The sequence below is a fragment of the Passer domesticus genome, chromosome 9 (assembly GCF_036417665.1).
Source record: "Passer domesticus isolate bPasDom1 chromosome 9, bPasDom1.hap1, whole genome shotgun sequence".
Taxonomy (NCBI): Eukaryota; Metazoa; Chordata; class Aves; order Passeriformes; family Passeridae; genus Passer; species Passer domesticus.
Window position 1 is genome coordinate 29,653,129 of NC_087482.1, and position 13,239 is coordinate 29,666,367.

General features: G+C 66.5%; 3 protein-coding genes across 4 annotated transcripts in view; all 3 read right to left on the reverse strand.

Annotated features, from left to right (window-relative positions):
* Positions 1-30: 30 nt before the first annotated feature.
* On the reverse strand, positions 31-4,599 carry LOC135307818 (acylamino-acid-releasing enzyme-like). Its single transcript, XM_064432306.1, is given in 22 exon segments — positions 31-273; positions 354-460; positions 547-649; positions 721-911; positions 1,002-1,090; positions 1,167-1,247; positions 1,320-1,397; positions 1,528-1,669; positions 1,840-1,928; positions 1,998-2,049; positions 2,131-2,225; positions 2,335-2,395; positions 2,567-2,688; positions 2,753-2,793; positions 2,885-3,186; positions 3,388-3,530; positions 3,660-3,697; positions 3,699-3,718; positions 3,807-3,888; positions 3,992-4,121; positions 4,192-4,300; positions 4,413-4,599. Coding segments are annotated over 22 exon segments (2,364 nt in total). The 5' UTR covers position 4,599; the 3' UTR covers positions 31-170.
* Positions 4,600-4,682: 83 nt separating this feature from the next.
* Positions 4,683-9,276, reverse strand: LOC135307821 (acylamino-acid-releasing enzyme-like). The gene is made up of 22 exons (XM_064432314.1): positions 9,199-9,276; positions 8,555-8,684; positions 8,331-8,457; positions 8,168-8,255; positions 7,996-8,071; positions 7,758-7,921; positions 7,548-7,685; positions 7,369-7,460; positions 7,216-7,256; positions 6,980-7,101; positions 6,759-6,819; positions 6,593-6,690; positions 6,467-6,518; positions 6,297-6,385; positions 6,050-6,188; positions 5,890-5,973; positions 5,737-5,817; positions 5,562-5,650; positions 5,270-5,460; positions 5,090-5,192; positions 4,910-5,016; positions 4,683-4,841 (listed from the first exon to the last, which is right to left on the reverse strand). The coding sequence occupies exons 1-22, from the start codon at positions 9,208-9,210 to the stop codon at positions 4,736-4,738; spliced, it is 2,190 nt and encodes a 729-aa protein (XP_064288384.1). The 5' UTR covers positions 9,211-9,276; the 3' UTR covers positions 4,683-4,735.
* Positions 9,277-9,866: 590 nt separating this feature from the next.
* BSN (bassoon presynaptic cytomatrix protein) overlaps positions 9,867-13,239 on the reverse strand; it is an 88,678-nt gene continuing 85,305 nt past the window's right edge. The window contains exons 8-12 of one of the 2 annotated variants that reach the window (XM_064432313.1): positions 13,101-13,194; positions 12,830-12,970; positions 12,594-12,648; positions 12,407-12,504; positions 9,867-11,898 (exon numbers count right to left, since the gene is read on the reverse strand). In XM_064432313.1, coding sequence (XP_064288383.1) covers positions 12,608-12,648; positions 12,830-12,970; positions 13,101-13,194 — 276 coding nt within the window. In that variant the 3' untranslated portion in view covers positions 9,867-11,898; positions 12,407-12,504; positions 12,594-12,607. Of the gene's footprint in view, positions 11,899-12,406; positions 12,505-12,593; positions 12,649-12,829; positions 12,974-13,100; positions 13,195-13,239 lie in introns of both variants that reach the window. The other variant, XM_064432312.1, reaches the window with a different exon arrangement.

A 13,239-nucleotide genomic window follows, 5' to 3' on the forward strand; every position in this document is an offset into this window, starting at 1 on the left:
CATTTATTTAACACCAAACCCCAACCCACATCCCTGCCCCTGGCTACACTCACTCTATCTGCCTCTGGTCCTGGTGTGGTCCCCAGGGCCAGCAGTCACTCTGGGGTTGGCATAGCCCAGGACCACTGTGGGCACTAGGGGCTGTGCTGGCCTGTCCCATCCTTCCTGGGCTACCCCAGGTGCTGGAGGAACCAGTGGGCACAGTTCTTGAAGACATCAGCCTCCGTCTCCACACCAGCCAGTGCATGGCCACCCTCTGGGTACCACAGCAGCCTGTGGGGAGGGACAGGATGAAAAGATGCTCATCCAGCACCCCAGAGCTCCCTCCTGGCTCCCACCTGCACGCCACTCACCGTGCTGGCACACCCCTGGCCCGCAGCACCCGGTACAGCTCCAGTGCTTGTGTGGGGCTGACGCGCCGGTCCCGGGCACCCACGCACAGCAACACCGGTGTCTGCACCTGCAGCACTGCCCTCGGTGGGTGTCTGACACCCCACACCTGGCACCCCACACCCAGCACCCCACACCCATGCTGACCCTGCTTACCTGGGCTGCCTGGGCGATGGGAGAGCGCAGCAGCATGGTGGCCACCTCCTCAGCACACGGCACCTGCTCGAAGGAGTAGGGCAGCCCCAGGGAGGTGTAGCGCCTGCAGCAGAGACACTGGTAGGTATCACAGGGACATGGCATGGCATGGCACAGGATGGGGGTGGCACTCACCAGTCGGGGATGTCAGAGGTGCCCAGCAGCGCGGGCAGGTTGGAGACAGGGCTGCGCAGGGCACAGGCTTGGTAACGCTCAGGCTCACGGGCGAGGAGGTGGAGGGCGATGAAGGCTCCGTGGGAGCCAGCCAGCAGGGCCAGGCGGTGCGGGTCCAGGGGCTCTCTGTGCAGCGCCTGCTCCACTGCCAGCTGCACCCGTGGGGCACCCACCATTGGCACCCAAACAGCAGCATCCTCCCAGCAGCATCCCCCCAGAACCCTCAGCCCAGCACCCCTCACCTGGGTGTCTGCCACATCCTGCTCACCCACACGGGAAAGCAGGGAGGTGATGCTGGCCTGGCCAAAGCCCAGGGAGCCACGGTAGTTCACTGAGGAGACAGGGCCGTGGGTGCCATGTCTCACTGGGACACAGGGCCACATGACCCTGAGCTCCCCAGCACTCACCCAGGAGCACGGCGAAGCCCAGCCGGCACAGCGCAGCCATGCTCGGACGCCAGCGGGCATCGAAGACAGCGTGGGGGCCACCTGGGGCCAGCATGGGCATCACCTGGGGTGCCACCAGCACTACCAGGGTGTCCCCACTGTCCCCGCACTCACCATGGGGGCACACAACGAGGGGGTGCGGTGGTGTGCCATCTGAGGGGCTCAGCAGCAGGGCCTCAAAAGCCTGGGTACCTGTGCCAGGGAAGGGGTCCCACTCAGCAGCCACCACCCTGGGCACACAGCACCCTGCCCCCCCGCCACTCCCGAGGGTTCCTGGCACCCAGGCAGCACCAAGGTGCAGCAGGGGCTCCCAGGGGCTCACCCTGTGCAGCAGGGCCCTGCCCACTGCAGGGTGGCTGGAACGTCAGGGTCTTCCAGGTGACACCAGGCACGGTTGGGGTGTCCTCCACTGGCACCCAGACAAGGGGCAACTCCTGGCCTGCCGGCGGCAGCACGGCCACCACCTGGGCACAGGCAATGGATGACACTGGGGCTGTGCCGTGACAAAGCTGTGACATACTGGATCTGGCTGTGCCACACCACACCATGGCGTGTGTGCCACACCATGCTGTGCCTGGCTGCACATTGCTGTGCCATATCCCACTGTGCCACACGGTGCCAGGGCACTGCTCACCAGGCTGGGGGGGTGGTGGGGGGCTGAGCAGGTGGCCACCAGCAGGTCCCACTGGAGAGTGAGCAGCTCCCAGCACCCTTCAGATGACCCTGGGGACAGAACACGTGTTGGTGATCACAGCTGCTCACTAGAGCACCATGGGTGGCCGTACCATGTACCTGCTGTGAGGTTGGTGACGGTGCACGCCTCCGTATCCACGAGCAGCAGGTCCTGTGGGGGTGCAGAGCACAGGCAGCGGTGTCACCATGGGCTGTGTGGGTCACGTCCCTGCCCTGCCATCCCTGGACTCACCGTGCGGCTCCGCTGAGGGGTGCCCAGCACGGCTCGCCGGCTGTCAGCTGCCCAGCACCACAGGGGCAGCGCCTCTGCGTAGAGCCCAGCAAAGGCTGCAAGGGGGGCAGAGCACTGGGCTGGTGAGCCAGGGTCATGGGCACCTGGCACGGGGTGGCACCAGCCCCCATCAGAACCCAGCTCTGCCCACCATGCCTTGCTCACCCGCTGTGGGCTCCTGAACCACGTCGAGCACTGTCACCGTCTGCCTTGTCTGCCAGGTGAGCTGGAGAGAGCTAGTGCTCAGGGATGGACCCATGCCAGGGGAAACTGAGGCAGGGAGGCTGGGGGACACCCCCAGCCCGGCCAGGCACTGCGAGAGGCTGTCACACCTGTGCACTGTGCTGGCAGCACAAGGCAGCACAGCCGTGCCTGGTGCCCCTGAGGCCCAACTCACCATGCGCAGGCGCAGACACTGCCGGTGGGGCCCCCCCACAGCCCCCTCCAGGTAGAGCAGGCGCTGGCCATCAGGGCTCAGCCGCGGGGAGCAGACAGAACCATCCTCTGCTGACAGCAGCTCTGTGGGCAGCAAGGGGTCAGCATCCCAGGGACGCCCAGGCACCCCCAGGGCCCCAGCACTCACCGCAGCACCCGCTGGCCAGGTCCAAGTGGAAAATCCCTGACCTGGGAGGAAAGAGTGGGTCAGGTTGAACCCCCACTGTGCTGACACTGCATGGACATCCTGGCATGGTGCTGGTTGCTGGCTGGGACCCACCTCCTGTTGGAGCAGGCGTTCAGTCCCAGGCGGAAGGGCGTGTGCCACCAGCCCACGAACACCACACCACGGTCATCCGGGGACCACAGGGCCTGTGTGACAGTCAGGCTCATCCCACGGCCCCAGGCTGGGTCCCCTGGGGCACTGCCTGCACCCATCCTGACCTGGCCAGGGGAGAGGTGCTCTGGGACCCCCTCCAGCACTGACAGGCTGAGGCCCTCCAGGTCCAGGACGCAGAGGACTGGCACGCTTTGTGAGCTCAGGGCTTCTCCCCAGTCCTCGTGGTACACAAACTGCTTGCCCTGTGGCACAGACCCATCAGCCCATGGCCAGTGCCCCCAGGCACACAGCTCTGTCCATGACACACTCATGGGATGTGTGGCACACTCATGGGGTGCACAGCATGTTCAGGGGGTGGCTGGTATGCCCAAGGGGCATGTGCCATGTTCACAGTGCACATGGCATGCTTGGGGGTGCACTGAACACACTCATGGGGCACCTACCTCCTCATCCTCATCCTCTGCTGCTGGCCAGGCTGCTCCTGGCACATCCCAGGGGCAGGGGGGCTGTCCTTTGGGCCGGCTCTTCTCAGCCACATAGAGCAGCCGTGTCTCCGAGCGTGACCAGGCCAGGCAGGCAAAGGGCCCTGGCACGGCAAGAGGGTGCCAAAGCCCAGCCCGGTACAGGCACAGCTGGGCACCAGGCAGCCACCAGGGCTGTTGGCCATGCCAGCCTCACCCCTGCTGTTTGCGGGGACCACGGGAAAGGGCCCTACCCTCCGTGTAGACGTCCCCGTGCTTCCCCAGCGCCGTGACATCCCTCGCTGTCCCACACCTGAGGGGACGGATGTCAGCACCGGCACACCGTGTAGACGGTGCCCACCGCCCTGCACTGGCACCCCGGCCAGCGCCAGCCGCGTTACCTCCAGCAGCTCGTGGCCCTGCGGCGGGCAGCGCTGGAGCGCGGCGCGGCGCCGGCCCGAGGGCGAGTCCCGGCTGAGGGGCCTGAGGGCGGCAGGGACGCGGCTGCGGCGGGCCGTGCGCTGCACAAGGGCGGCGGCCGCGGCACGGACACAGCGCCCCACCCCGCAGCCCGCCCGTGCCCTACTGGCTGTGGATCTCGGCGCTGAGCGCGGTGCGGCTGACGGCGAGGCCCTCGCGGCCGGCTGTGCGCCGCAGGCTGTAGTGGCGGCCGAAGCGCAGGAGCCGCCGGCGGGCCGGGTCGGGGCGGCTGCACTCTGAGGGACGGCAGCGTCAGCGCCCGCTCACAGCGGGCCCAAGGCGCGGGGGTGCCGAGCCCGCACTCACCGGTGTAGAGCAGGAAGGTCTGGCCCCCAGCCGCGGCCCTGAGGGCGGCACGGGTGACGGCAGGGAAGCGGCTCAGCTCCCGGTAGCAGGCAGCGGGGCCGCGGGCCGCCTGGATGAGGGAGGGGACACGCTGGACGGGGGTAAGCTCACGGCCTGCCCGTGCCCACCGCCCGAAGCGGGGCTGTGCCCACCCACACAGCTCCCCTGAGCCCCTTGCCCACCTCCACACCCTTCTCGGTCCCGGTGGCCATGGGGCTGTTCTCTGCCGGCGCCTGCCGCCCGCGCTGGGACGGCTGCCAAGGCACGCAGCAGAGCCCGGCGGCAGCGACCGGCCGGGGCCAGCCCGGCAGCCGCTCCCCGTGCCCCGCATGGCCAGGCAGCCTCACCCTGCCCATGGCCCAACGCATCCCCGGCGGCACAACCGCAAGGTCCAGTGGCCACCAGCTCCCGGAGCTGCAGGAGTGGAAATGACAGCACTACCACTAGAGACACTGGGTGCTGAACTACATCGTTTATTGGGGGTCAGCAGCAGGGCTCAGCACCCTTAGCACTGCAGGTGCTTGAGCAGCCACAGCGCCATGTTCATGAAGCCGTCAGCTTCGGCTTCGACACCAGCCAGCGCGTGGTTGTTCCCTGGGTACCAGAGCAGCCTGGAGGGGAAACAGGGATTAGTGCTATGTCTGCACCCCACAGCTCAAGCCCTCAGCACCCCACTCACCGTGTGGGCACACCCCGAGCCTTGAGGGCACGGTAATACTCCAGACCCTGCTTGGGGGGCACACGCCGGTCATCCTCCCCCAGCATCAGCAGCACGGGTGCACGGACCTGCAGGAGCAGCACAGCCTCAGCACTGGCACTGCTGTTGGGGACAGGGACAAGGATGGGGACAGTGACATACCCGGTCAACATAGCGTATGGGTGACTTGTGCAGCATCTCTGTCCACTGGGCTGGGTCTGGCAGGGCATCAGGTCTGTACGGCAGCCCTGTCTCTGTCAGGCACCTGCAGGCAAGAGAATTGGGGGCACGTGTGTGGCTGGGATGGCAAGGAGCCTGGGAAGCTGGGGCAGCAGTACTCACCAGTCCGGGATGTCGGTGGTGGTCACCATGGAGGCGATGTTCACCACGGGGTTGCGGACCACACAGGCGTGGTAGGTGTCAGGGAACTGCCCGATGAGGTGGCACGCCAGGAAGCCCCCATGCGAGCCACCAACCAGAGCCACCCGGCTAGCATCCAGCGTCTCCTCCTGCAGCACCCGCTCCACGCAGAGCTGCCGCCACGGGGAACACCCACTGAGCAGGCAGCCCCATTTCCCTTCTCAGGGCACCTAAAGGAGCACAGGGTGCCCCAGGACCATGTGCCAGGCCTTACCTGCACATCGTGTACGTCCTGTGTGCCCACGTTGCCTGGCAGGGAGGCCACGCTGTCCTGGCCGAAGCCCAGCGAGCCGCGGTAATTCACTGCGTGGGGAGCAGTGTCAGAGCCTTTCCTCCTTCATGCCCCCACCCCTCTGGTGCTGTGTCACCAGAGCCCTGGTGTCACTCACCCAGCAGCACGGCAAAGCCCACACGGCACAGCGCCGCCGGGTACAGCATCCACCCGGCCGTGAAGACAGAGTGAGGACCACCTGCAAATGGCAAAAGCAAAAGGGGGTGACTCTGCCTGGCTGGGATATAGTGGGGTGGGGGCCAGCTCTTACCATGGGGCATCACAACCAAGGGGGGCTTCTGGCCAGCGGGACCCTCGCTTGGGCGCATCAGGATGGCATCGAAGTCCAGGCCCCCTGTGGAGGCAGGGAGGGGGTGTCAGGGAGCAGTGAGGGTGGTGGAGCACAGCCTGACCCCACCCTGGGCACTCACCGTACTGGGGATGCTCCTGCTCTGGTGGGGGCTGCAGGGTGCGGATGCCCCAGCTGATGCCAGGCACGGGGGGGGAATCTTGCAGGCAGATCCACTGTGTCTGTGCCTCACGGCCGGCGGCGGGCAGCACTGCCACTTTCTGTGCAGGGACAGGGGTCAGTGCCCATGCCAAGGGGCTGGTGGGCACTGGGGAGAGGGGTCAGTGCCCATGCCAAGGGGCTGGTGGGCACTGGGGACATGACTTTACCAACATGGGGGGGCAGCTAGGGGTGGAAAACCTGGCCACCAAGAGGTCCCGGTTGATGGTGAGGACAGACCAGCTTCCCTGGGGAGAATCTGGGGAGGAGGGGGTCAGACCTGCAGGTGTGACCCTCTCCCCACTCCTGGCACCAGCACGGCCCCGTTGGCCTCACTCACCAGCTGTCAGCGAAGTTGTGGTGCCTGTTGCTGTGTCCACCACGAACACATCCTAGGGGCATGAGGGCAGAGTTCAGTGGAGCCCTGACCCGGGCAGGCTCCCCTGTGTCCCCCACCACCCCTCACCTGCTGGCTGCGCTGGGCCGTGTCCAGCAGGATCCTGCGGCTGTCGGCAGCCCAGCACATCCCTGGCAGTGCGCCACAGTAGATTCCCGGGAAGGCACCTGTGATCAGAGTGGTGGTACTCAGCATCCCCCTGAGTCTCCCCCAACACCCCCAGAGCTGTACTCACCCCATGCTTGCCGTGGCACAGCCTCCAGCACCGTGCTGGTGTGTTTGGTGTACCAGTCGTACTGCAGGAGACATGGCATAGGGCAAGTTTTGCAGGGTCTCAGCCTGCCTGCCCCCACTGCAGCCCAAGGAGGGGACACCACTGCCCTCCCCAGCCCCACCCTATCGTGGGCACCCTGGCACCTCCCTGGTGCCTGCCAGTGTCCCCCTGGTGCTGCTCACCATGCGGAGCTGGCTGCACTGCTGGTGGGGGCCCAGGACATTGTTCTGCAGGTAGACGATGCGGCAGCCATCGGGGCTGAGTCGCGGTGACCACACGGCCTTGGTGTCCTCAGAGAGCAGCTCTGCATGAGGGGACAGTGAGGGGACAGTGAGGGGATGATGAGGGGATGGTGAGGGGCCGGTGAGGGGTGGCAGGGAGCCAGGGCACCAGCAGGATCGGGGCATGCACTGCTTACCGCATCTCCCGCCCGTCAGGTCCACGTAGAAGAGCGCTGACCTGCCAGCACAGAGGGGTGTCACAGTGGGGTTGGGGGGCCAGGCTGTGGGGCTGGTGCCCTGCAGGGTCCTACCGGCAGGGCTGGGCTGTGGGGTGCCCTGCGGGGCCTCACCGGCGGTTCGTGCAGTGCCGCAGCCCCAGGCGGAAGGGGTCGTGCCACCAGCCCACAAACACCACGCCGGTGTCCTCAGGTGACCAGAAAGCCTGTGGGGAGAGGGGAGACAAGCAGCTCGAAATGCTGCTGGCTCCTGAACCTCCCGTCTCTGGTTCCCTGCAGCTCCCCATGCTGACCTGGCCGGGAGAGAGGTGCTCTGGGATGCCCTCCAGCACCGAGATGCTGTTGCCCTCGATGTCCAGGACGCAGAGGACGGGCACACTGCGGGTGCTCAGCGTCTCACCCCAGTCCTCGTGGTACACAAACTGCTCGCCCTGTGGCACAGTCTGGTCAGCCCCACAGCCACCCAGCCAGCCCCCAGCTGACCCAGGGTGGGGAGACCCTACCTTGATGGGTGCATCCTCCTTCTTGGGGTGCCCCGTGTCCTCATCAGAGGTGCCCAGCTCGGGGGCTTTGCTCTGGAAGAAGGACTCAGCCTTGGGACGCTTCTTCTCCGCCACATAGAGCAGGTGGGTCTCCGAGTGAGACCAGGCAAGGCACCCAAACTGGTCTGTGGGGGCAGGTCAGCACTGGCTACCCAGTCCCCTGAAAACCCACATTCCCTGGCAGCCCCCAGCCCCTCACCATCATCATAGACGCTGCCATGCTTGTCCAGCGCTGTCAGGTCGATGCTCTTCACCTTCCGGTTCTGATCCCAGACCTGGGGGCAGAGATGCCAGGGCGGTCCCAAGACACGGTGTGGTTCCAGCCCCAAACCCCAGTGAATACATCCATTTTCCCTCAGAACCCTCCTCACCTCCAGGAACTGCTTCTCCTTCTCCTTTCCAGACACCTTGCGCAGGACAGCCTTCAGCATCCCACTGGGGGACTCCCGGCTCAGCAGCCTGAGGGTGAGCACCCATCAGCCCCGCAGTTATCGCTTCCCCGAGGACCACGTGTGGGGGCGGGATGGCACTTACTCGTCCTTGATCTCAGAGCAGGTGCCGGCAGGCCCTGAGTAGACAATGGAGGCTCCATCGTGGAAGATGAGGTACTGACGGCAGAACTTGATGTTCTCAGCCCTTGCCAGGTCCCGCTGCGACCACTCTGCGGGGAGCAGGGTGAGGACAGCAGTGGCATCCCCACCAGCCAGGCAAGGACTCCCCGGGTCCCTCCTTCCCCCCAGCCCTCCCCGTGCCCGTACCGGTGTAGAGGCTGCAGTACTTGCCCCCGTACTGGGTGGTGAGGTCGGGGCCGAGGCAGGCGGTGCTGAGCCCCGGGTGCTGGCTCAGCTCTCGGTACAGCTCCGACAGCTCCTCCGCACGTGGCTGTGCCTGCGGGACACGCCGCGGTGGCTGCAGGGGTGGGGGGCACGGTCCGGGGAGTAATGGGGCACAGGGCACTTACTGGGGCTCCGGCATAGACGGGGGGATTTTGGGGGTACATGGGGGCAGGAGAGCAGTGCCGGACTGGGGCAGTACCGGGAGTGCAGAGCCAGGACTCTACTGGGGCACCGGGAGGGCACTGGGGAGCAGACACTGGGTACCGGGAGGGCACTGGGGAGCAGACACGGTACACAGCCGGCACCGGGAGGGCACTGGGCAGTTGCTGGGGCACCCGTGGTGCCGGATACTCAGTGCGGGTCCTGGGCGCCTGGGAGGGTCCCGCAGCAGTCGGGGTCCGGGGGGTGTAGGAGGTACCGGGGCAGCTCCCGGGCAGCTCCCGGGCCGGAGCGCAGCGGAGCAGCGGGGTCGGGGTGCGGGCGGGCGGGGCCCCGGGGCAGGGCGGGGGGGCACCGAAGGGCGGGGGGGTCCCGGGGCTCTGACGTCACTCCCCCCATCCCCTCACCGGCGGCTCCATGTCCTCGCGGCGGGGGGCGCGGCCAGGCGCGGCACTTCCGGGATGGGGCGGGGCCGTGGCCTGCGGCACCTCCCATTGGCTGCGGCGCTCGGGCCACCTCCCGCTCCGAGGCGCCCCCCGGTGGGCGCGGGCGGCGCGGCAGCCGCGGGCAGCGGGGTCCCCTCACACCGCGCCGCCCGCGGGGCCTCCGAGGCCGCAGCCGGGGGACGGACCGCGGCCCCGCAGCCTCCGGATCGCCCCGGCGTGGTTTACCCACCGGGTGGCTGCGGAACAGGGGCTCTATGCGCAGGACAGGGGGATCGGACTCCTGAGAGGCACAGGGATCCCCAGCCCAGCAGCCTGGCTGGGGGGTATCGGGCTATCGAGGGCCCTTGGGACTGAGCAGCTTGGTCAGGGGCTGAGATTGAGTCACTGGTGCCCACAGCAGCTCTGCCAACGGGGATTGGGCCCTTGGGAGCCCACGGGACCCAGCAGCCTGGCCAGGCAGGTGAGATCGGGTCCTTGATGCCCACAGGGATCGCAGCAGCCCGGCTGTGAGTGGCAGAGCTCAACAGTGCTTGGTGACCACTGGACCCATTCCGGCCACCCCCACCACGGCGGGGGTCCCGATCCCCCGCCCCCCACACTGCAGGCAGGCAAGAATCAGGGCCAGTCCGTGGTTTGTGTCAAGTCCTTTTTATTCTGTTCCCACAGAAACACCTGGTGAGGGGGCAGCTTCTGGGAGGGAGTCACGACACAGCGGCGGGGGTGGTACGGCACGGTACGGCACGGTACGGGGTCACTACGGGTGGCACAGAGCACAGCAGACACGCACACCGTCACAATGTTCAGAGGGAGCGCACCCGGCATCGCACTTACCGCTGGAAACGGCGCCCAGCCGCGCTCGGCCCGCGGTGTCGGCACCCCCGGTCCCCGCCCTGCCCAGCAGATTGCCGCAGCTCGGGCGGGGCCCGGCCCGGCGGGGGCTGCGCGGCCCCGCTCCCGGCAGGCACGAAGGCAAGGCGGCGGATGTGCTGGGGCGGCGAGGTTGGCCCGGCGGGGGTCTCGGTCCCGCGTGCGATTTACACACTGTACAAGTATTTACAGCGCGAGGAGCGGCGGGGCCGGCGGGCTCGCCTCCCTGGGGCTGCCCCGGCATCCCCGACCCACAACCGCCAGCCTGCCCCCAGCCTTGGGCACCGGCAGAGCTCCCGGCGAGGGATCTGCCACAGAGCGCGGGCTTCCCGCGGCAGCCGGGTCCTCGGTCACAAGTGCATAAATCTGCTAAGAGCTTTCAGTACAGCGATGGACTGATGGAGAAGAAAAAAAAAGAAAAGTCCAGGCAAAGAACAGCAAGCACTGAAAGGCGGGTGGAACCGTGCAGAGAAGTAGCAAGCCATGCTCTACGACGGGACAGACGGTCACGGGCGCTAGGGCTGCCCTTTGGCAAAGTGGCCCTCCGTGGGTCGAACATGCCACGAATTCATACGCACGGGTGGTCGGTACTGAATAGTTCTCGGGTCGCTCGGCGGCACGCTTTGCGATGGAACCCTTAGGCGCGACATTGAACTGATTAGCTATTCACAGGTCTTGTTCTGGAGTCGTGTTATTTCGTTGCATAGAACATCAGGCGGGTGAGCGGGCGGCTGCCCCCCGCCACGGGGGTGTCGGCGGGGCGCTGCCAGCGAGGGGAGGCGGCGGGGCGCGGGCGAGCCCCCTCCTCGGGCTGCCTCCCCCCCTGGGAATCCCCTCCTGGCAGGGCGAGTGGGCTTCGGCCGCCGGCCGCTGCGCCGGCCGTCCCCGCAAAATGGCTTGAGAAGGACTTGGATTGCACAGTAAAAGGAAGGATACTGCCGGAGGCAAAGCTCTCCTGATCTTGTTCCACGGGATTTGTGCTCTTTTGTAGCCTCCTGCACTCTATTGCTTCTACAGACGACAGCCCGTGTGCTAACTCATCGCACAAAGCAAAGAGGGAAGAGGATTTGGTATAAACTTTAGAAAAAATAAAACCCCGAAACCAAAAGAAAATGAACCCAAAGAAACCGAGGAAAAAAGGACCCCCCCTGACGACGCCCCGTGCCCCCCCCCCACCCCCCGGTGCGGATGAGGTATACACAGAAATCAAAGTGGGATGATTAAGGCTGTTCTCGAAAGAAAAGGGGTGCCCGGCGGCAGGCGCGCTGGCTGCGTGGCGAGGGCGAGCGCGGCCCTTTCAATGCTTCCAATGGCTTCGGGACACGCGCCCAGCCGGCCGCGCCGCCTGTCAGAGTCCTATGGCCTCGTATTTCGGTAGTGAAACAGTGTTAGGTCCTAGCTGACGCGCTCCGGGCTCCCCGCGGGGCCGGGCGCGGCCGCGGTGCGGGGGGCGCGGGGACGGCCCCGGCGGGGCGGGTGGGGTCGGGAAGGAGGAGCGGCGCCCACGGCGCCCAGCCCTCGGCTCGCGGGGGGGAAAAACCTATGAAGAGGCCAGAGCTGGGGTTCAGAGGGAGCAACTCTGCGTATAATCTTGAGAAAGGGCCGCAGCCGACCTACGGGGCCTGAGCCCACGGTCCGGACCAGGCCCATCCCCTCGGGGCAGCTGCCGGGGCTCGCCGAGTGCCGCGCCGGAGCTGCTCGCCAGGCGTGGGGGCACCCGCCCCGGGGCGTCCGCCGGGCCCCTGCTCGGCCGTCGTTTGGTCCAGCATCCAGGGATCGCCCTGTTTTCAAAAGCTTGCGAGAGACAGAGAAGGAGAGCGAGAGAAAGAAACACAGAGAGAGAGAGAAAGCAAGAGGGAGAGGCGTTAGTCCGAGCAGCCCGTCCCCGCGGAAGGGTCCCCGCCGAGCGGCAGCGATGGCCCGAGCGAAAAGACCCCAGAGAGCCAAGAGGCACTGCCGGCGGAGCAGCTGCCGCCGCCTCCGCCCGCCCCCGCGCTGGACGGACTCCCGGAGCAGAGCCCGGACCGCCCAAAGCTTCCCTGGAAACCCAGGGTCTGCACCAGCGCTGCCGAGGCTGTGGAACAAGGCCAAGCCTCCACGCCATGGCTTGGGGCCGGCACCTGGGGATGAAGGTGGCAATGAGTGGCCCAACACGAAGGGGATGGGTCCATGCTATGTCTTTCCCAGCCTGGAGGCTGGGAGCATGGCAAAGCAGGGCTCAGCAGATGCTCGGGGGACAGTGGTGCTGCTGGAACCTCAGAGCTGGCACGGCGGAGGGGACTTGTGTGCCCTGTACACTCACCGTTATACTCAGAGTCTGGCGCCGCGTGCTGAATTCATTGGCTTCTTCATAGGTTTTTCCACTGCAACGACTCAAATCTCCACTCACTTCCCAAACTCCTGCAGTGGAAGGGAGGAGGAGGAGGGCATCAGGCACGGCCAGGGCAGGGAGAGCCCACAGCACAGTGCCCGAAGCTGGCTGCACTCACCTTGTGCCGTTCTCTCACCAGAACGAAGTGAACTTCTTGCCGAAAGCTGACACCGCTGTGGGGAAGCCAGGACAGTGTCAGTATGGCGTAGTGACCCTGGTCCCCCACCTCCCTGGGCCCCAAACTGTGGGAGCACTGCACCCCACTGGCTGCACCCAGCTATCCCCAAGGTGCCTGACTCCGTCTCAGTGCAGAAGGCACCACCGCCCTGTCCCCATCCCGGGAGCAGCCCTCACCTTCAGTCAGTTTGCCTGCTTGTTCCGCTGCCCCCCCTGGCAGGATTTTGGAGAAGACACTCTCTCCTTCCCCGCCGGGCTGCCCTGTGGCCATGCCCGCGGGACCACGTGGCCCAGCCGCCCTTGGACCGGCCTTGCTGTCTGCTGGGGGACAAAAGAAGCCACTGTTAGCAGGGGACAGGCCCAGCTGGGAGAGCTCAGCCAAGCTTTGGGGTGCCAGGCAGCTGGCATGAGGTGGGGCAGATGGCACAGTGCACTGGGGCTCACTGACCTGCTGCTCCCAGGGGCTGTGCTGATGGCGCTCTCCCCGGCTGCTGTGGCACTTTTGCTGCAGGTTTGGACGTGTCTGTCGGCTCCACTTTTGTCTGGAAAGAGGAAAACAGCTCTCAGGGCTCACCCTCCCAATAGAC

What these genes read in the sequence shown, in the direction of transcription:
- LOC135307821 (XM_064432314.1), bottom strand. An exon ending in GTACTGCAGCCTCTACACCG is followed by an intron (nt 8,458 to 8,554) that starts GTACGGGCACGG and finishes TGCTCCCCGCAG; the next exon opens with AGTGGTCGCAGCGGGACCTG. An exon ending in AGGAGAAGCAGTTCCTGGAG is followed by an intron (nt 8,072 to 8,167) that starts GTGAGGAGGGTT and finishes CTCTGCCCCCAG; the next exon opens with GTCTGGGATCAGAACCGGAA.